Source organism: Denticeps clupeoides, chromosome 3, assembly GCF_900700375.1.
Source record: "Denticeps clupeoides chromosome 3, fDenClu1.1, whole genome shotgun sequence".
NCBI lineage: Eukaryota > Metazoa > Chordata > Actinopteri > Clupeiformes > Denticipitidae > Denticeps > Denticeps clupeoides.
This window is the reverse complement of record NC_041709.1, coordinates 21,869,851-21,890,969: the sequence shown is the minus strand read 5'-3', so window position 1 is coordinate 21,890,969 and position 21,119 is coordinate 21,869,851. Positions and strand designations below refer to the sequence as shown.

General features: G+C 44.1%; 1 protein-coding gene across 2 annotated transcripts; it reads left to right on the top strand.

Annotated features, from left to right (window-relative positions):
- The first annotated feature begins 257 nt into the window (after positions 1-257).
- Positions 258-19,900, top strand: ccdc85al (coiled-coil domain containing 85A, like). Of its 2 annotated transcripts, none has more exons than XM_028973396.1 (4): positions 258-757; positions 1,588-2,608; positions 18,146-18,203; positions 18,894-19,900. In XM_028973396.1, the coding sequence occupies exons 1-4, from the start codon at positions 539-541 to the stop codon at positions 18,910-18,912; spliced, it is 1,317 nt and encodes a 438-aa protein (XP_028829229.1). In that variant the 5' UTR covers positions 258-538; the 3' UTR covers positions 18,913-19,900. The 2 variants fall into 2 exon arrangements, with proteins under 2 accessions (XP_028829229.1, XP_028829228.1); XM_028973395.1 differs by having other exon boundaries at positions 1,588-2,617.
- The last annotated feature ends 1,219 nt before the right edge of the window (positions 19,901-21,119 follow it).

The following is a 21,119-nucleotide window of genomic DNA, read 5'->3' as shown; positions in this document are numbered from 1 at the left end:
TAGTGAATTTATTCAGGGGTGAGTTTGGACTGCTAACCCGCCTACACACTGGACACCCGCCCTGCGGTGACCGAGTCCATTCGCGCCTTCACTAGATGGCGCTGCATCGTCGCACAACGTCCCTTTAGAGGCATCGTCAGCATCACGGGTCGAGAGAGATAGACATAGAGACAGAGACAGAAAGAGAGAGAGAGAGAGAGAGAGAGAGAGAGAGAGTCGCTGAGTCTTTTTCGTGCTCCTACCGGAGATGCTGCTGCCGCCGCCGTGCATCCTCTCCCGTGCCCCGCCGGTCGTGACGGATCCCCGCGGAGCTGAGACCGAGCAGCCTGTCCTGGATGCTGCCTTAAAACCCGAACTTGGCCGAACTATGCACGGTCCGCGCAAGTGCATGGACGGGCTGGCGGCCGCCCGGGGCGTTTTGCTGTGATCAACTTGGCCGGCCGCGGTCCGCCTTCACCAAGCTGTTGCTCCGGGATTTTTGGGAGCGGATGGGAGCGCGTTTCGAGAAGTAGTCAGGTCTCGCAGCCCGGCCGTGCCGATGGAGAAGCCCCAGCTGCCCACCCCCACGGAAAGTCCGGCGGAGGACGTCTGCGACCTGCCGGACGAGGAGCTGCTGAAGTGGAGCAAGGAGGAGCTGGTGCGGCGGCTGCGGAGGTCGGACGCCGACAAGATGAGCGTGATCCTGGACCACGGCAACCTGATCCGGGAGGTGAACCGCAGCCTGCAGCTGCATCTCAGCGAGATTCGGGGGCTGAAGGTGAGGAGGGACGAGATCGTACCGGGGGTCTGGACGACATGCGTGCGGTAACCTTGAATTTACACCGGTGCTGTATATATAGTGGTAGGGATGAAGGAAATGGCGCACCACACCGTCCCGTTACCAGGGCATTAATGAGGCAGCATATGTCTGTCCTCGTCCGGACTGACAGTTGTCCTGTAAGGTTACACCTGTTGTCTGTACCCTCTAAAGATCCTTGAGATCAGCAGAAGACATGGATGCAGCTGTTGTAGCAAAGAACATGTAGACACAGCCGTGGCCTGTCAAGTTTTACTGCGGCAATGGAGGTACTAAGGAAGTGAGCATAAAAAAAAAAAAAAAAAAGTATATATATATATATAAAAAATGGAAAGATCTGACTTTTGTGAAATGAGCTTCATTCGAATTTGCCAAGCATACGAGATGGAGACTAGGCACGTTCCAGGATCCTTCACAGATCCCTGAAGTCCATAAGACGGCCAGTGACGGTGACTAGTGAACAAGTCGTCTAGGACCCGCGCGTCAGTCTCTCGGCGCCTCCCTCCAACCGCAAGATCTGAGGGCCAAGGGTTCGGCCTCGTTTTGGAGGACAACCGCCATGTCAGTTTACTGGCGCACCGTCATTTAGGCTCAGATTGACAGGCGACCATTTGGAAAAGCTGGACAGGGTCCGATTCTGGACAGCATTACAGCTCCTTATATTGTGTAGGATGTGAAAAAAGGCAGAATTCAGTTTATGAATTTGTATTTATATGACGGTTGACAGGTTAGTGAGGTGATTTTTATTATTATTATTATTTATATACAATTTTTTTTTCTTTGGCAACAAGGAAGTGAACCAGAAGCTGCAGGACGACAACCGCGAGCTGCGTGACCTCTGCTGTTTCCTGGACGACGACCGCCAGAAGGGTAAGCGTGTATCCCGCGAGTGGCAGCGCCTTGGCCGATATAGTGCGAGCATCATGCGCAAGGAAGTGTCGCTCTACCTGCAGAAGCTTAAGGAACTGGAGCAGCGGCAGGAGGAGGTGATCCGGGAGAACCTGGAGCTCAAGGAGCTGTGCCTGCTGTTGGACGATGAGAAGGCGGGGCAGCGGCGAGGTGGCGCTGGGGGGACGGGGGCCGGCTGTCGGAGCTCCATCGACAGCCAGAGCAGCCTGCTGATGGTGCCCGGAGTCGGGCTCCTGATGCGAGACGTGGGCGACGGGAGCAGCACCTCCAGCGCCGGCAGCGGCGACAGCGCCGACCACCTCCATTCCAAACAGACTGTGTTGGCCGGAGGAGGGTCCGCGGGGGCAGCCGCGGGAGGCGGCAGCCCAGAACTCCTCCACAGGGCCAGGGGGTCCGCAGGGGCCAGCGGACTGGTGGGAGGGGTTGAGGTCTCCAGCCCGGAACACCCCCCGGGCAGACACAGGAGCACCAGCCTGGAGTACCCCTTCGTCCTGCCCCCGGCCCGCCGCCCCCGCTGCGGCTCCATCTCCGTGCCGGACCACAGACTGATGAGGGGCCTCAGCCCCGAGAAGTACAGCCGGGTCGGAGGCGTGGGCAGGAGGAGCCCCGAGCAGCACCCCAAGCATCACCTGGGCGGCCTGGAGCTCTTCCAGAGGCACCGGGGCAGCGTCGGGGGCGGGAGCGTGTGCAGCAGTCCCGAGCCCAGGCAACACTCGCTGCTGGTGGCGCCCGAGCACCAGGAGAAATGCATGCTGGGAGGAGGCAGCCCCGAGACCCTGCGGCATCAGTACGGCGTGAGCCCAGACCACGTCAGGTTTGGAAGCCCGGGCAGAGAGGTCGGGCAGATGCAGAGGAGGCCTGCCGGAGACGAGCTGTCGCCACATCACCGGAGCATATACAACGGTATGGACGGTGAGTCCTCATCCAGCAGAGCCGTAAAACAAAAAGTGCGGCAGCCGTCGATCCGGTGTGAATTCTGTTAAATACCTGAGGGCGCTGCCAATTTTCAGGACAGTGATTGATCACAATGGCAAATAGTCATTCGTTTCTATTCGTATATTCATTTAGCGGAAATGAACGCGTATCCAGACATCAAAGGGCTATGTGTCCCACTCAAAAAGCCAATAACTGTGACACTGGCATGACAATGTAGTATAAAATGCATGCAGTCAGGCAGGCTCGGCCCAGGACTGTAGAGAGAATTCAAGGTACCTCTGGTCACGCCCCCCACTCGACGTCCTCAGATCCTTCGGTCAAATGTCTCGTCCCCTGGCGTTTCAGCAGAGAGCATTTAATAATAGCTGCTGAAGTGAAACCATTTTCAGGCTTAAACTGTCCGTTGCTATGTGATTAGAATCCATGGCTTAAGAGGACAAAAGGGTGGACGTTCCCAGGAAACGAGCAGCCTTAACCAGATACTGCGGTCAATGTAAAGGTAATGAATTTGTTTGGTTATTAAACTCATGAATGTGGTTTGTGCTTCTTATCATTTGGCCGATGTATATAACCATATAAACATTTACTATGTAATAAATTATCATTATTATTATCATATTTTTTATGTTGATTAAAGAAAGCCACACAACATTGTGTTGGAGTCCTGGGTTTGACCTTGTGCGTGTGTGTGTAGTTTGCTCTTCCCCTCTGCTGCCGCCAGTTTCCTTCGGGTTCTCCGGTTTCCTCCCACCGTCCAAAGGCATGCACACTACGTGAACTGGCGAATCTAGACCGGCCGTGGGTTTGAGTGTGTGTGTGTAAATGGTGTGTGTTTATTAGCCCGCCCTTTGGGCAGTGTCCCAGGATAGACTCCCTGAGTAACGGGACTGAACAGGATAGTGAGATAGCATTGAAATCCTTGCACAATTGGTTGCAATGTGATGTGTGTTATATTGAAATACGTCTATATTGCGTTCTGTGAGGCGCCTGACTTGATTCAGTTCCACCGAGGGGCGTGTCTAGGTTTTTTTTAACGCCATTTTATTACTAGCATGAATATGCATTTAGGAATGATGTGATGAATGCTTAAGCACATCAAAAACCCAGATACGTCTAGAAACCCGGCCAAACATGTTTGGGGAAAAGAGCATGTCTGGTCTCCTTAACTGGTGCTACGCTAACTCTGCACAACCGACTTATCAACGTAACATCACCACGAGAGGCGGCATGTTTTGAAACATTACTCTAATTGAAGAAACAGCTCTGGTGAGGGTGGCCAATCAGATTTCACCACTGTGGCCACGCCCCTGTTTATACTGCCTCCACTGTTGTTCGGCAATATTACAATTGTAGACTCCACATTTGCAAGTGTGGTTGAGACGATTGAACACTGAAGTCCCGCTTCGTAAATGCCCGTTCCTGTATGTACTGTATGTGGGGGAGTAGTGAAGGAAGAGGGAGAGATGGCAATATGAAAATAAAGAGAGAGAGAGAGAGAGAGAGTGAGTATCACAGCGGGAGCCTTGGCTGGTGTTTGAAACACCCTAGAGTGGCCGATAATGATTTCTAGGTGAGAAAGTGCTGAGTGGCTGGGCTGACACAGGCCACAGGACAAAGTCCTCAAGGTGAAATATGTGCTATGCTGAGCAATACAAACTTAAGACGCATCACAAGCATCATCTCAGTTATATCCATTTTCAAGACTGTTCAAAACCACAATGCAATTTAAACAGTCGTGCCATCCACAAAACTGGATGCAAATTGCATCAAAGGAGAAGATTAGTGTGCCAGAAATTCTCGGTACTGGAAGTATGTCATGGTTTGATGGCGGATGCTTCACTGGAGGCGTTGTGTAATGCACTGTTTGCTCTTCATTCGTCTCAGAGGCAAGGTTAGCTAACAAGGGGTCGGTTACAGCTGGCTGTGGCTGCTGCTTCTCCCTAGTTGCCTTCCAGTCTGTTTAACGATGCCAAGGCCATTAGTCACTGTCAGATACTGTCCCAGGGTCAGTCCCTCTGAGCTTCGGTCCGTCCGTTGACCTGTGTTCCATCTTTCTCTTCATCCATGTGCTGCAAAGCTGGCACCACAGAGGCCTTTTATCTTCGCTCTTTACCGTTCGTATCATTTGCCTGAGATCTGCTCATTTCTGATTGTGGCCTTTGATAAAAAATCTTTTAAATAAAATAAATAAATAAAGTGATGTGATTGTCACTTGTGATACACAGCAGCACAGCACATGGTGCACACAGTGAAATCTGTCCTCTGCATTTAACCCATCACCCTGAGTGAGCAGTGGGCAGCCATGACAGGCGTCCGGGGAGCAGTGTGTGGGGACGGTGCTTTGCTCAGTGACACCTCAGTGGCACCTTGGCGGATCGGGATTCGAACCAGCAACCTTCTGATTACGGGACCGCTTCCTTAACTGCTAGGCCACCACTACACACTTTTCACACCGCTGTATTAAAAACATGTACACACACAATATCTACCAATCAAAAGTTTGGATGCACCTACTCTGTGGTGGTTTTGGAGACAAATAATGGAGCTATTTTGAATAATCCAATGCAAGAAACATATTTAGTATTTGTTGTATAAAGATAAAGTGAAGCATGTTTGATGAATCTGTTTTTTCAGCGTCGCCTCTTTTTTACCTTCATGGCTGATTTATTCACTATTGTCATCATCAAAAGCCGCTTCATAAGATGCTCATTAACATGAGTGAATGATAAGAAAGTGTTCAGCATAATAAACCTTCAGGACTGTTGGAAACCGCCCCCGTTGACTAACGTAAGGTGGTGGAGAGAAGCCAAGAGTGTAAAATGCTGCATTCACAGCAAAAGCTCCCTGATTTGAAGAGACGCAAATCTCCAACTGTTTGCTATTTTTTGTTTATTACACATTTTTTTTATCTGAAACATTTAAATTGGACTAACAAGAACTCATGGAGGGAACAAACACTTTTTCACACCACTGTATTCATTCCATGCTCTAACGAAACTCTTCAAAAAAAGAAAAGTTACCTGTGGTGCTGATTACTGGTGTTTTCAAACTAGTAGGTTCTGATATTCAGACCCACTTAAATTTGTCACTCTTCAGTATACTGCAGCCATTTGCTAGTTCATTTTTTCCTCATTAACACACAGAACCCCATATTGACAGAAAAGCATAGAATTGATGACATTTTATTTATGAACAGATTTATTAACAAAGAAAAACTGAAATATCACATGGTCCTAAGTATTCAGACCCTTTGCTTTGAGACTCGTATATTTGACTCGGGTTCTGTCCACTTCTTCTGATCATCCTTGAGATGATACTGATTGGACTAGGAAAGCCACACCCCTGTCTAAATAAAACATTAGAGCTTACAATGCATGTGAGCAAGTGAGAATCATGAGGTCAAATGTACAGATCAAAGGTACATGGCCTCCATAATCCTTAAATGGAGGACGTTTGGGACGATCTGGTCGTCTGGTCAAACGGAGCTATTGGGGGAGAAAAGCCTTAGTGAGAGAGGTAAAGAAGAACTCAAAGATCACCGTGGCTGAGCTCCAGAGATGCAGTTGGGAGATGGGAGAAAGTTGTAGAAAGTCAACGATCATCCACCAGTCGGAGCTTTATGGCAGAGTGGCCCAATGGAAGCCTCTCCTTAGTGCAAATTAAGTTTGCTAAAAAACACCTGAAGGACTGGTGAGATGGTGAGATATAAGATCCTCTGGACTGATGAAACCAAGACAGAACTTTTTGGCCTTAATCCTAAGCAGTATGTGAGGAGAAAACCAGGCACTGCTCATTAACTGTCCAATACAGTCACAACAATGAAGCATGGTGGTGGCAGCATCATGCTGCGGGGGTTTTGCCGCTGCAGGGACAGGACGGCTGGGAAAGATGAAAGTGCAAAATTTAAGGGGGTCTGAATACTTTTTGCACCAACAGAAATACATTCTTCTGCGGTGACTTGGCCAGTGGTCCCTTGCAAAAGAGATCTTGTAATCTCAATGGGATTCACCTGGTTTGACAAAAAAGAAAGAAAAATATACAATTGTCGCTGAGTCATCGCTCATTTTAGACCCAGAAAATAGGAGTGCAGGACTGTACATAGAAATGCAGAATCGCAGACAGGCCTGCTGTCGTGTTCGTGCACTGTATTATTGGGCCGCCCACATCCTCCCGTAGCCGATTAAATTTGTTTCAATGCACGCTGCCCCAGCCATGCTCTGTGGGCCTGGATTATCTGTTAAGAGGTTTTGAGGGAATTATTAAAAAAAAATTTTTTTGCAGTCAAGGTCCCACTAAGCGAGCCAATGTATGCAGCACTAAAGTGCACAGGGGGTTAAACCGAGCGCGATTCACACAAATTAATGTGTGCATATAACAGGGCCGTGTCGGAGTCCCTTAAAGTGTCAAAATATGCATCAAGGAGAAGGCAGAAGAGATCTGACCCTGCTGGGTCCCGTGCAAGCATCTGTTGCTCATATTATTCAGTTCAGATGGTCCAGATGGTTTTTGGATGCATATTTTTTCAATGTGACGCTTTGCCACATCAGGATTGATGCCTGGACTTGGTCCCTGTGCTGAAAAAGGCGTCGCTCTTTTCCAAATGATGTCAAACTCACCCACATGTACACAGTGTAACACCGCATGGAGCGTCATGCAGTTTAATTTTTTTCTATCGCCTTTGTGTTTCTTCATGCTGACTCTGCAATTTGTCTAGAATGGAGAACCCAAGCCAAACTGAGCCCTCCATTGCAGAGAGGGTTATGGGCCTTGAATAATCACGTTTTCTGCAAGGCTAATCGTGTGTTCTGCATATTGGCTTAAGTCGCACAATAAGAAGCATCACCGCGTCGCCATCGGCTCCCTCGCTTCTGTGAAAATGGAGCGCCTCGCCGCCGCTACCTGACAGGGGCGGGGCCTTGAGGGGTAGGAAGGAGATAAATTTCCAGCCGTTTACCGAGACCCCGGATGAGCGGCAAGGCCAGTTACCGAGGAGAGGGGCTGTCGGGTGTAACCTTGGGAGACGCTCCCCTTTGACGCGGAGGATAAATATAGCGGGGGGAACCGACGCCTTCGTTCTGTGCACGCCCCCTTCCCTCCGCACAGCAGCCTTCACCGTGAGAGGACACACGTCCAGATTTTGCCTTTTTTGAAAACAAGGGATGTCCACATGCTGGATGAGAACCTTTTACCTCCCTGTTTTGTCGACTCGGGCGGCTGCTCGTGAGGGTTTAAGTGGTTTAATTACAGGCCCGAGCATTTCACTGAATCAAGGCAGATTTAATGGGGAGAAAATTATAGTACAGCAATAACTTAATTGAGCTGTGAGCATTTGGCCTTGCCTTAGATTTGGAGCAATTCTGAAAACAACTCTTCTCATGTTAGATTAGCAGCATTTCCAGTGACGCGCAGCAGCAGGGTTCTGACCCCCACCAGCTGCAGTTGTCTACAAACTATAAGACACAAAACCATCAGCAGTTCATTGAAACCATTATTTGTAAGTCTGTCAGGAGAAGAGTGCCAGATTAGTGACTTGCTTTTATAGATTATTGTCTGGTGTGTCCATTTCTCACTGATCCAGCGCCATGTTATGATGAGCTTAAGTCGGGCGTTCATTCTATTTCAACATGCACATACGTTAATTCATTTTGTGATGCTGTTAATCCATTTTAATGCTGTGAACACCCATAGTGGGTCAGAACCAAGCTGATCCAGGGTGGTACAGGAGAGGAGGGGGACCCCAAGTTGTTCAGTGCTACACCTTGCTGCCATGAGAAACGGGTGAGAGAGCTGAGGGAAATCAGAGTTCCGTGGCCGATGATTACAAGACGGGGTGGGAATGGGCTCTAACTATGACCGTTCCATCTCTGATAGAGAGTGTGCAAAAAAGAAAAAAGAAAAGAAACAAGGCTAAAAGAATCCTTTGGGCGAGCATCGTTCTGATTTGAAAGCATTAAAGGATTTCACTGTCATCTCGGTGTATGGAAATGAACCGAGCATCTGCCATGGTGGTCTGTTGTCACTCTAATTGTAGGGGTCTTGCAGTGGAGTTTTAGTTATATGAGGGAAGACGTTAAAAAATCCCAGGACGGCAATGTCTCAATGTCACCTTTATATCTGCCCTGAGGGTTTTATTATAAGGGAGAAAGAATTTATGAAAGAATGGCATTCTGTGTCATTCTTAGATCTCACATGCTACATAATACTAAGCTCACATACAGTATATAACGCTGTGTATTTTAAGAAAAAATATCAGACTGCTCTTATAACATAGACTTTGGTCTGTAATATAAGGTAGGTATTGAGGGCAATCCGTGGTAGTAGCCTAGTGGGTAACGCACTCGCCTATGAACCAGAAGACCCAGGTTCAAATCCCACTTACTACCATTGTGTCCCTGAGCAGGACACTTAACCCTAAATTGCTCCACTACTGTAACTACTGATTGTAAGTCGCTCTGGATAAGGGCGTCTGATAAATGCTGTAAATGTAAATGTAATCCAGATGTTTATTGCAAAACGTAATACACACAATAATATCTATTTTTATATAGATATATCTGGGTGGTATTCCAGATTTAGTCTCTTCATCAGGCCACGTCAGTTGTGTAAAGAATCCTTAATGGATCAGTGCAGAAATCGGAGGCAATAAGGTTTTCCGTCTGAAGCCTGCATTAATGTGGACTGCAGAGCCCAGGAGTTTCTCACAAACAATATCTGCCTCAGTAAAATCCTCCCCACAGCCTCACCCTGTCTCACTTGCTGTTCTGAAATCGCACAATTCCCTCAGTGGGGGGTTGAAAAAAAGAGGAATTCTGTGGGATGTGTGTAGTGGTGGTGGTGGTGGTGGTGGGGGGGGGTGTCGACAGAGAGATGGGAAGACAAAGAACAAGAAACCCAGTTCTATAGGGAGTTCATTCAGCCCTGAATTATTTCAACATCGCTTTTTAATGCTATTAGAGATTAAGAATCCGACAGCAGAACAAAAATTAAGACAAAGAATGTTGATGAAATAATGTAATTACAATAATTACAACACCATGAATTCTATTGTGCACTCATTTTCCATTAATGGATGTAACAAGCATGAAAACGCTTAAACACTCAAATACCAATAATTAATTATTACATTATTTTTACAACCTCAATTTAATGTGAATGATGAACGTTTCTTCTAGGGAGGAGGCTGACATTATGTTCTGACACCAGACGCTATTTTTGAATGTTTCATTGTTTATTTACTTGCCACCATAAATCAGAGGTTATAGTGTATAGATGCTCTCTTTGCCAGTGGGAAGGGGTGGGGCATTTTCTCCCCTCCTCCAACTCCGGTGATATAAACATTTGTATGATCTCTGAAAAAATAGGTCATTCTGCTGTAATCCTTGCGTTGTGGTGGTGGCAATGCTGCTTAATATGTGTGTGTGTGTGTGTGTGTGTGTGTGTGTAGTAGAGATGTGAAGAGGAAAAGTCCATCTTCTGTTTGTGTGTGTGTGTGTGTGTGTGTGTGTGTGTGTGTGTGTATACAGATGTGTGTTTTATGCTTATGTTCTGTGCTTTGCTTGAGGTATGCAATCACTCTGCAGTCATTGTCTCGGCTTTGACTCAATTACATTCTCTTTGGAAACGTTATTCTGTATTGTGAATGGCTTCATTCAATATTATACCTTTCATATACCTTAAAAAAACAAGTGATCACTCAAATAATTCTGGAGTTCTTAGACAGTATTGAGAACCATATAGAGTTGTGCCCACACAAGTGAAAATCCAAGTAAACACACATTACAGATGAGGATCATCTTCTAGAACTTAAACGGTCTGCACTGGTATAATGATGAATGAGAATTGACATCTTGAACACACACACTCAAATAAATATTGGGCCTGATAGATTCCTCCTAAAACAAGATTCATTCATAGTTGGTGTTTGTGCGAATGGACGGACTGAATTGACATCTGTCAAGGTTTGAACCTGGATTTGTTTTTTTATGTTTTCCTGGAAGAGCTTTACTCATGCACGCATCACTCTCTCTAGGCAATGGCCATTTCTCTTAAGGCCAGATTACTCATATTGTGAGTTTTCCGATGTTTGTGTATGTGCATGTTCATGCATGCACTGGAGGACTAAAAAAGACATGAGACTTCCCTTTCTCACTCTTCCCTCTCTCTCTTACACACACACACACACACACACACACACACACTGAATTATTAATGTTACAGGTTTCACTAGATCTGTGTGTCTAGATGTGAAATTGCTTCCCATTGATTTATCTCTGATCAAGCTCAGAGGTGTATGTGCAGATGACTGAGCCCAAAGCACTCAACTCTGCTGAGTCGCCTTCTACCATCTTCCATAGACGCTTTTACGTAATCAGAGCTTACCAAACCTGAAATAGTTCAGGATTTCAAATCTCCAAATCACATTAGTACTTGAAGCTTTATTTAATTTACTAAAAATGTACTCAGAAAGTAAGAAAGTGTGACTTTGGCACAGTGTGAAAATATGTTTTGACTTTGAAAATGAATAAAAGCAGAAAAAACTCCAAGAAACCTGATCAGAAGGTGCACAACTGAGGCTGCTGCCAATGAGAATGTAATTGTGGACTTGAATAAATGATGTGGTCCATTTAGTCAAATAACATCATCATAACGGCCTAAAATGTTCTGACTTGAAGACATTGTAGGTTACATTTGCTCTGCACATTTAATATGTTGTTACAAAGAACAGACTTCACTAAATATATTAAGTGAAGTGATTGTGATTGTCACACGTGATACACAGCAGCACAGCACACAGTGCACACAGTGAAATTTGTCCTCTGCATTTAACCCATCACCCTGAGTGAGCAGTGGGCAGCCATGACAGGTGCCTGGGGAGCAGTGTGTGGGGACGGTGCTTTGCTCAGTGGCACCTCAGTGGTACCTTGGCAGATCGGGATTCGAACCAGCAACCTTCTGATTACGGGGCCACTTCCTTAACCACTAGGCCACCACTGCCCCTAAAAGGTCCCCTGACATGAAATTATTTCTTTTGCTTTTATTTCAGTCTTATTGTTCCCTTTATACTGTATCTGAAGTCTCTTTCTGAAATTCACAGACACTTTTAGCCAGTCACACCATGAGATTTCCCCAGGACGAGTTGTTTCGGTGTGTGTAGCTTTAAATGCAAATGAGCAGGAGAGCGGCCTATAGAAGTTTAGCAGGCATTCACAGAAATTATGTAATCAATGCTATTCACCAACCACAATGTTTGGCGCAAACAGAAAGTCTTGTTGCTGCTTTTCCAAAAGAAAATTGCAATGCTTCACACATTTTCAAGCCATGACGGTTGGTGGAGTTTTAGGGGAGGGGTGGGAAATTCTCTGGGCGGATAAAGCATGAGAAAGTGGAGGTAACTTTTCCCCTTATGACGACATAATGGGATGAATTCCAGATCCGACTGTCTGAGCTGCTGCTGTTTGAACGGCGGAGCAGAACGACCAAAGCACTCTTTACACGTATCGTCATTTCTAGCCACTGCAGGACCATAGACAGACTAGAGGAACTTGTATTAATGTTAAATAATCTCACAAAGTACATTTTTCATGACAGGGGATCTTTTAAAAGCATGTGCACTACTGTGAAAGGTGAATGTAATTAATATTATAATACTTATTATAGAATGAAATAAAAAAAGAATATAAACCTTTAATTGTTCAGCTTTAAGTTAACATTTATAATAAAAACTATATAAGAAAAAAAAAGAAAGATCCACATGTAGCAGAATCACCATCACTGCCATCACACAGTGCTTTTGTTCATTTACATTTACACCATTTACTAGACGTCCTTATCCAGAGAGTCTTACAATTAGTAGTGCCAGGGACAGTCCCCCTGGACACACTCAGGGATAAGTGTCCTGCTCAGTGACACGATGGTAGTAGGTGGGGTTTGAAACTTGGTCTTCTGGTATATGGGCGAGAGTTTTTACCTTTATTTCTCAAACCCCTTCACATCATAGGCTTTGGTAAGCTTCTTTTAAATCAAGCGTTATCTGCAAAACGATTTCTGATCCATGGTGTCTTACAGTGCTATTTTGTCTTTATGACCTTCCAACTCTGCTGCAGCACTCTCAGAAAGACAAATGGAACCAACCGAAGTCTGCAATCGTTAACCGCCAATGAATATTTAATGCATTTGTGTGTACATGTGAAGAAAGAACGTGTGTTTGCTTGTGTGTTGCTCTGTGTGAGTGTTTCTAACCGGCCAAAACTACAATGTGAGGTGAGAGATACAGAAGTGAAGTAAAAAAAAAAAGATCTGCAATATGAGCATGTTATGTCCTTGCAAATGTGTTGGAGATGTATGTAATGAACATAAAGTCTACTGATGGATTCAGTATATGCTTCTATGGCATAATTTATGAGTGTAGATCTGATGCTGCAGGAGGGCAGGGTGGAAGGAGTCTGGCTACTGCATCTAGTGGTGCAGAAGCGTACATTTTTTTATGTCAGTGAGACCAAGACAATCCAGATGTAGTCCTAAATCCAGCTGTCACAATTCCACATGGGCCGGAGACTCATGTGACAACTGTCGTGCTGTTAGTCAGTGGAAGGTCTGTGAAGGTTTTGAGCTGTTAAGAATTTGGAGTCACTCCGCTTTACAAGCAAACCTTGGCAGGTTGTTTCATAACCAATTTGTGTTGGAAAGCATTTCGAAACAAAAGGACAGACTAACCATTGCAAAACGCTTTAATTGTTGTAGAAGCAACAATTAGCAGTGTTGTTCTTTGTTAACTATGTCCTTTGAGTTAAACAAGTAATGCAACTAAGTACAGTAGAGGCCAAAAGTTTGGACACACCTTCTCATTCAATGTGTTTTCTTTATTTTCATGACCATTTACGTTGGTAGATTCTCACTGTAGGCATGAAGGAGTTCCCAGAGGTGTTTAGCACTTGTTGTCCCCTTTGCCTTCCCTCTGCGGTCCAGCTCACCCCAAACCATCTGGATTGGGTTCAGGTCCGGTGACTGTGGAGTCCAGGTCTCCACTTTTTGTTAAGTACATAACTCCACATGTGTTCATTCATAGTTTTGATGTCTTCAGTGAGAATCTATTAATGTAAATGGTCATGAAAATAAAGAAAACACATTGAATTAGCAGGTGTGTCCAAACCTGTACTGTGTATCTTATTAAAAATAACTTGATTGATTCCTTAACCCACTGATCCAACATAGTAGTAAGCGTGATTACATATGGTGATAAGTGCAGGGGACACGTATCACATCTACTACACCTTGTAGTTGTGCTTTGCTTTCCTTCCCTCCGAGCTTCAATTAACTAACAAGGTTGTTCCATAAAACCATGAAGATGGGCATTAAGACCTATTTACAGCGCACACAGAGGTATTAAAAACAGACCATCATGCCATTTATAACTGGATTTGGGATTATATTATTTCTGAATCTCTTGCTGTGTTTCCCATTCCTTCTGTCAGAGCACACCTTGAATCCTTACTGAATTGCCTGCTACATAAATTATTAGGCAATTCATGTTTAACTGGCTCGGATGTAGATGAGGTGGGAATGAAAATGAGAATGGTCTGGCTGTGGGTACGGGGTTAGCCCAGCTCCGGGCGGGAGGGTGGAATGGGAAGCTGGGGAAGGGAGTGCGTGACCGGAGAGGTTGAGGTATCTGCTGTGGAAGTGGGTGTGAAGCTGTGTGACAGGTAACAGATGGAGCCAGCAGACCGACTCCGTCAGCGAGCGGGCCCTCGGCGGCGGCTCCTGCTGGCTGTCAGCCTCCACTCCAGCGCCATGGAGATTGGGACGGACGAGGGGATACAAACAGTGCCTGCAGGCATCGTCAGGACAGGTCCTCAGCAGTCACATGCAGTACCTGCCTTCTCTGTATGTCGGCTCTGCTTTACATCAGAATAACTTTTAACGGCTCTCTGTCCATAACATGCAATTACATAGAATGCACATCTGCATATGTTGAGACTTAATGATATACTCACTGGTGCAACTAAACCTGACTAATGATATTTTTTGATTTGGGTAAAATATGTCCTGTCATTACAATTATCAGTGTTGGACAACGTACACAAACCATGTACTTGAAATACCCAAGGTAAAATTATACTTCAGTAAAAGTACTCCATTTAAATTTCAAATTGAGTAAAAGTACAAAAGTATTTGGATTCAAATGTACTTAAGTATCAAAAATTAAAGTACAGTGGATGCTGAACCTATGAAAATTGTAGGACCGAATGCTAGTATTGAGTGTGAGTTAAAGAGAACTGATACAGAGAACAGTTACAATAACAGTTAAAATGTAGTTTTCACATTTTGTTTGAAACTTTGTTCCTACTCTATTCACAATACAATTGTTTGGGCCGTATAACTGCTTGAATTCAAATTCAAATTTTATTTGTCACATACATGTATGTGACAAATATGACATGCACCGTATGATATGCAGTGAAATGCTTTAGCGACTGCTATAGACCACAGTATTGCAAATATTGTAAGTATACAGTGAACACTCTTGGGATTCTCTTGAATCTTCAAGAGGTCGTCACCTGAAATGGTTTTCCAACAGTCTAGAAGGAGTTCCCAGAGGTGTTTAGCACTTGTTGGCCCCTTTGCCTTCACTCTGCGGTCCAGCTCACCCCAAACCATCTCGATTGGGTTCAGGCCCGGTTACTGTGGAGGCCAGGTCTCCACTTTTTGTTGAGTACATAACTCCATGTGTTCATTCATAGTTTTGATGCCTTCAGTGAGAATCTACCAATGTAAATGGTCATGAAAATCAAGAAAACACATTGAATGAGAAGGTGTGTCCATACTTTTGGCCTGTACTGTATGTGGTCTGCACATTTGAAAAGACTGTAAATAAGATCACCTTTAAATATATTTTGACCTGTATAAGCAGCACAAATATGCGCCTCGCTGGATCTTCAGAATCTGTGCGTTTCACTGCTGAAATAAAAAAAGATGCCATGAAACGGACAGATTTTTGAAAAGTACAATTGTATAGGCATCCTTGAAAGCGCACGTTTTTCTCTACCACAGAAACAGAAACATGTTATTAGCATCATACTTTGGAAGTCAATAGATTTGATTTTCCAGCATGAAAGTTAAAATCACGTTGATCAATTTTATTGCTTCTTATCACTTATATCATGTTTATTGCTGAAAAACACACCATACTATTAAATACACTGAAACAACTAACATTGCCATTGAGTTGAAATGGATAAAAAAGCTGTAGCCTGCTATTATTCTTTACTATTCTTTAGCTTAAGTATTCCCAAAATGTCTAGCTAATTTGTTGAGAAACTAGCAATCAGAAATTTCCATCAGAATGAAATTGTCCCTCTACAGGGAGTGCAGAATTATTAGGCAAATGAGTATTTTGTCACATCATCCTCTTCATGCATGTTGTCTTACTCCAAGCTGTATAGGTTCGAAAGCCTACTACCAATTAAGCATATTAGGTGATGTGCATCTCTGTAATGAGAAGGGGTGTGGTCTAATGACATCAACACCCTATATCAGGCGTGCATAATTATTAGGCAACTTCCTTTCCTTTGGCAAAATGGGTCAAAAGAAGGACTTGACAGGCTCAGAAAAGTCAAAAATAGTGAGATATCTTGCAGAGGGATGCAGTACTCTTAAAATTGCAAAGTTTCTGAAGCGTGATCATCGAACAATCAAGCGTTTCATTCAAAATAGTCAACAGGGTTGCAAGAAGTGTGTGGAAAAACCAAGGCGCAAAATAACTGCCCATGAACTGAGAAAAGTCAAGCGTGCAGCTGCCAAGATGCCACTTGCCACCAGTTTGGCCATATTTCAGAGCTGCAACATCACTGGAGTGCCCAAAAGCACAAGGTGTGCAATACTCAGAGACATGGCCAAGGTAAGAAAGGCTGAAAGACGACCACCACTGAACAAGACACACAAGCTGAAACGTCAAGACTGGGCCAAGAAATATCTCAAGACTGATTTCTCTAAGGTTTTATGGACTCATGAAATGAGAGTGAGTCTTGATGGGCCAGATGGATGGACCCGTGGCTGGATTGGTAAAGGGCAGAGAGCTCCAGTCCAACTCAGACGCCAGCAAGGTGGAAGTGGAGTACTGGTTTGGGCTGGTATCATCAAAGATGAGCTTGTGGGACCTTTTCGGGTTGAGGATGGAGTCAAGCTCAACTCCCAGTCCTACTGCCAATTCCTGGAAGACAGTGGTACAGGAAGAAGTCTGCATCCTTCAAGAAAAACATGATTTTCATGCAGGACAATGCTCCATCACACGCGTCCAAGTACTCCACAGCGTGGCTGGCAAGAAAGGGTGTAAAAGAAGAAAAACTAATGACATGGCCTCCTTGTTCACCTGATCTGAACCCCATTGAGAACCTGTGGTCCATCATCAAATGTGAGATTTACAAGGAGGGAAAACAGTACACCTCTCTGAACAGTGTCTGGGAGGCTGTGGTTGCTGCTGCACGCAATGTTGATGGTGAACAGATCAAAACACTGACAGAATCCATGGATGGCAGGCTTTTGAGTGTCCTTGCAAAGAAAAGTGGCTATTTTGGTTGCTGATTTGTTTTTGTTATGTTTTTGAATGTCAGAAATGTATATTTGTGAATGTGGAGATGTTATATTGGTTTCACTGGTAAAAATAAATAATTGAAATGGGTATATATTTGTTTTTTGTTAAGTTGCCTAATAATTATGCACAGTAATAGTCACCTGCACACACAGATATCCCCCTAAAATAGCTCAAAATAAAAACAAACTAAAAACTACTGCCAAAAACCTTCAGCTTTGATATTAATGAGTTTTTTGGGTTCATTGAGAACATGGTTGTTGTTCAATAATAAAATTATTCCTCAAAAATACAACTTGCCTAATAATTCTGCACTCCCTGTACGTGTTTCCTTTGATTAGGTATTGAATTCTTGTAAGATTAAATTGTATGGGGTGGTAGTAGTCCAGTGGTAACACGCTTGCCTATGAACCAGAAGACCCAGGTTCAAATCCCACTTACTACCATTGTGTCCCTGACCAAGACACTTAACCCTAAATTGCTCCAGGGGGGAACTGTCCCTGTAACTACTGATTGTAAGTTGCTCTGGATAAGGGCGTCTGATAAATGCTGTAAATGTAAATGTATGGGGCTGAGGTGGGCGCAAAATGAATTGGACAATGGAAGTCCTTCCTTTCTACAACTTCCTTTCTACAAATCTCTAGAAAATCTCTCAAACAAGGCCATGGATGTTCTGGCAAGCTGGACTTTCTCCAAGCAGGTTCATGCAGCCAGTAGTATAGCAGATAGTATAGATTATTCCTATTTTTCTGTGGAGATGTAGGCCGCTGGCAGCGCACGGGAGACTGTGCTGATGTAGAGACAGCAGAGGTCCTGCTTTGTAGATGAGCTGTAGCCGTGGCTGGCGGAGGCCACGGAAACGGAAGCCGCTCCTGATCTGAAAGTCCCTCTGACGCTCGCCTTCTTCTCTCCTGCAGCTCTGATCTCTGCCAGCTGCTGCAGCACCAACTGTAGAAGTGTGAAGCTCTGGGACAGGTGAGTGTGTGTGTGTGTGTGTGTGTGTGTGTGTGTGTGTGTGTGTGTGTGTATTTTACGCCGTCTTATTATCCGTGAGTGAAGAAATGTGCAATAGAGCGCTCCCACTCCGGCTGTGTGTACATTTTGAATTACGCCTGTGATATACCTGTGAACATGATGTACGGAGCAGCGTGTGAGTGTGTCCGTGTGGGTGGCAGTGGTTTAATGAAGATGTAGAGGTGACCCTGTCTGTCAGGCAGCCACAGCAGGAAGAGAAAATGGCTATATTAATATTTAATGACTCTGAGGTAGAGAATGTTTCCCTGGGGAATGCCGGACACCCCATTTTGATTTTCTCTCCAGATGTTTTTTTTTGCTTTTTTCTTCCTTGTTTATTTGTGTGCAGAATTCTTTACTTTTCTTGCTCTTTTCCGCTACATGCTTTGATTTCGTCATGTGTCTTAAATGGACACTTTATTCAGAATAACCCTTCTTATTATATTGTGAAGACAGTTAGGTAGTTATTTATTTATACATTTTATAGGAAATCCTATGCACTAAATGGCACTGCTGCACATTGTTAATGAAACCAATCAATCAATCAATATGGATCAATGAAGGATACTGTGATTGCAGCATTATTGACATTTTGGTCTCAGTCATTAACGCCACAGGCTCAGCTGATGGTGGACCTTTTTTCTCTTGCAGTTTTGATGCCTCCTCTTGACCCTGTTTTTGCTTGAAGAACCATCAGAACATTTTAAACCTGGAGATTAGACGTACAAACTCATCAGAGTTTCGAAGATGGCACCATCCGACAGCCATCCACCCATATCAAGCCAAACCTTCTGACCTCATTGAAATTAGATTTTTGCATAAAGTGTGACATTGAGCCCGGTGGAGTGAGCGAGTCCAGTTTAATCCCGCAGACTGGAACAAAGAATGGATATCATGGCTGCTTTCTAAAATAGAGCCGTGAGGGGTACACACACAAACACACACAATCTTGTATGCACATATAAACCCACACAAACATACACTTATTCATAACACCTTCATTTATTCAAGCGTGCACAGACACTCATACAGACACACAAACACACACACACAAATAGTTAGAGAGCTTGATTTTTACTGATGAGCCTGATCTATATGAATGCAGAGTGGTCATCAAACACTGGGCTCTATGCCTTTGTCTACCCATCTATGTTTCTCGTCTTCATTCCCCCTTCCCAGCATCCTTAGTATAGTACACTGCTTTCAGGTTTTTGTCTCCTGGTGTGTGCGCGAGTGTGTGTCAGTGTGAACAGATGTGTTTACCAAAGGTATTGGACATCACTTCACCACAGCCCATCTTTCCCAAGTCCCTGTCAGTATGAGTGTTGTCAGTCTTGTATTGTTTATTCTTCAATCAATAATATTACCGTTAAAAACAGAAAGTTCATCATGTTTTTTTCTTGAAAAATATGAAAAGTGAAAGGTTGTTACGTTGTAGTGCACTGAGGCCCTTGCAAAATGTCTCGTTTGCATTTTGCAACCAACTCAGTGTGTGTGTGTGTGTGTGTTGTTCTCAGTTTTATATTAATCCCTCTTGAAACATCTTTATACTTAAGATAGTTAAGTATACAAAGATTCTATGTTGTTTTCTATATTAACATAAATTCAAAATAAATAGCAGTTTAATGGATTAGTTTTTTATCTATAGAATTATTATTTTTGACTTATATACAGATATTATGATAATTATAGCAATTATATGGAAAGTATCTATGTACAAAACAATAAACATTGTTTACATAACCATGTTGATCTGACCATTATTAAATTTTTTTTGTATGACGTCTGATTTTTATGCAGTTTTGCTTTTGATTAGAGAGAATACATAACATTATATCTTCCTATCTGGCATTTTCATTGGGTGTGAGGAATCCTGGGAGAGGCCACATGACACAATAAGGTCAGAGAGTTAGGAAGCTCCCCCCTTTTTTGTTGGTCAAGTAATGATTATATGGTTATAATGTTATACAAGTGACCTATAAAATGACTTGAGAGCCTGAAATATACATGCTATTTCACTCATTCTTTCTCACAAACACACTTAGCATGCAATGCTGTTTGTTAGGATGGCCCATAGAGTTACAACAGTGTTACAATCAGTACAACCAGTTACATCAGGATTATAAATGACATTGGAGTTGTTTACAATTACTGCAACCAAGTTAACGTGGTGTTATGAGGTAGTGAGCTTGCTCTCTGATTAAGAAACAGGGCGTGCAGGAGCTGTGTGGGCTGGTCACTCCTCCTGGTTCTGCATTGCTGCATTGCAGTGGAGCTCATGCCAGCCCTGCCATTGCCACTGTTCCTCTTGTCCATCGCTGATCTATTGCCGAAGCCTGGTTTACCTCAATCCTGTTCCTGCCATTGCTCCTGGCCATTTGGGAAGCCATGTCCAGGTCCAAAAAATCTCAGACTTTCTGTGTACTGGGTACCCAATGCAATATCAAAGTGTCAGTGACTCCCTCTGCATATTGATTGGTGAGGCAAAGCTGAAATCAATAACCTTGCCTCATGTGTCTACATCAAGTATCAGAGAAATATAGCAGATGGTTGTTTTGGAGAGTTTGAATAGCTGAGTATGTGACCAATGTGTGTGCTATCTGCACATCACCGTTTGCCTCTGCTTCTCTTGCTACAGCTCTGAATATAACCTGTAACAGTGTGATTAGATTCAAATAGTGATTGATTGGAACAATTCACATAGTCTACTTCACAATCAATCCCCTAATCAGACCCTTCTGCCAGTGTTGAGTGCCTGCAATCTATAAAAGACACTAAATTGTACATATGAAAGTGAAGTGATTGTCATTGTGAAACACTGCAGCACAACACACTGTGCAAACAACGAAATGTGTCCTCTGCTTTAAACCATCACCC

Bases quoted from the DNA above. Each gene is read 5' to 3' on its own strand.
- ccdc85al (XM_028973395.1), top strand. From the start codon at position 539: ATGGAGAAGCCCCAGCTGCCCACCCCCACGGAAAGTCCGGCGGAGGAC. The intron at 758-1,587 runs GTGAGGAGGGAC...TTTGGCAACAAG, and splicing joins GCGAGATTCGGGGGCTGAAG to GAAGTGAACCAGAAGCTGCA. The intron at 2,618-18,145 runs GTGAGTCCTCAT...TCTCTCCTGCAG, and splicing joins CATATACAACGGTATGGACG to CTCTGATCTCTGCCAGCTGC.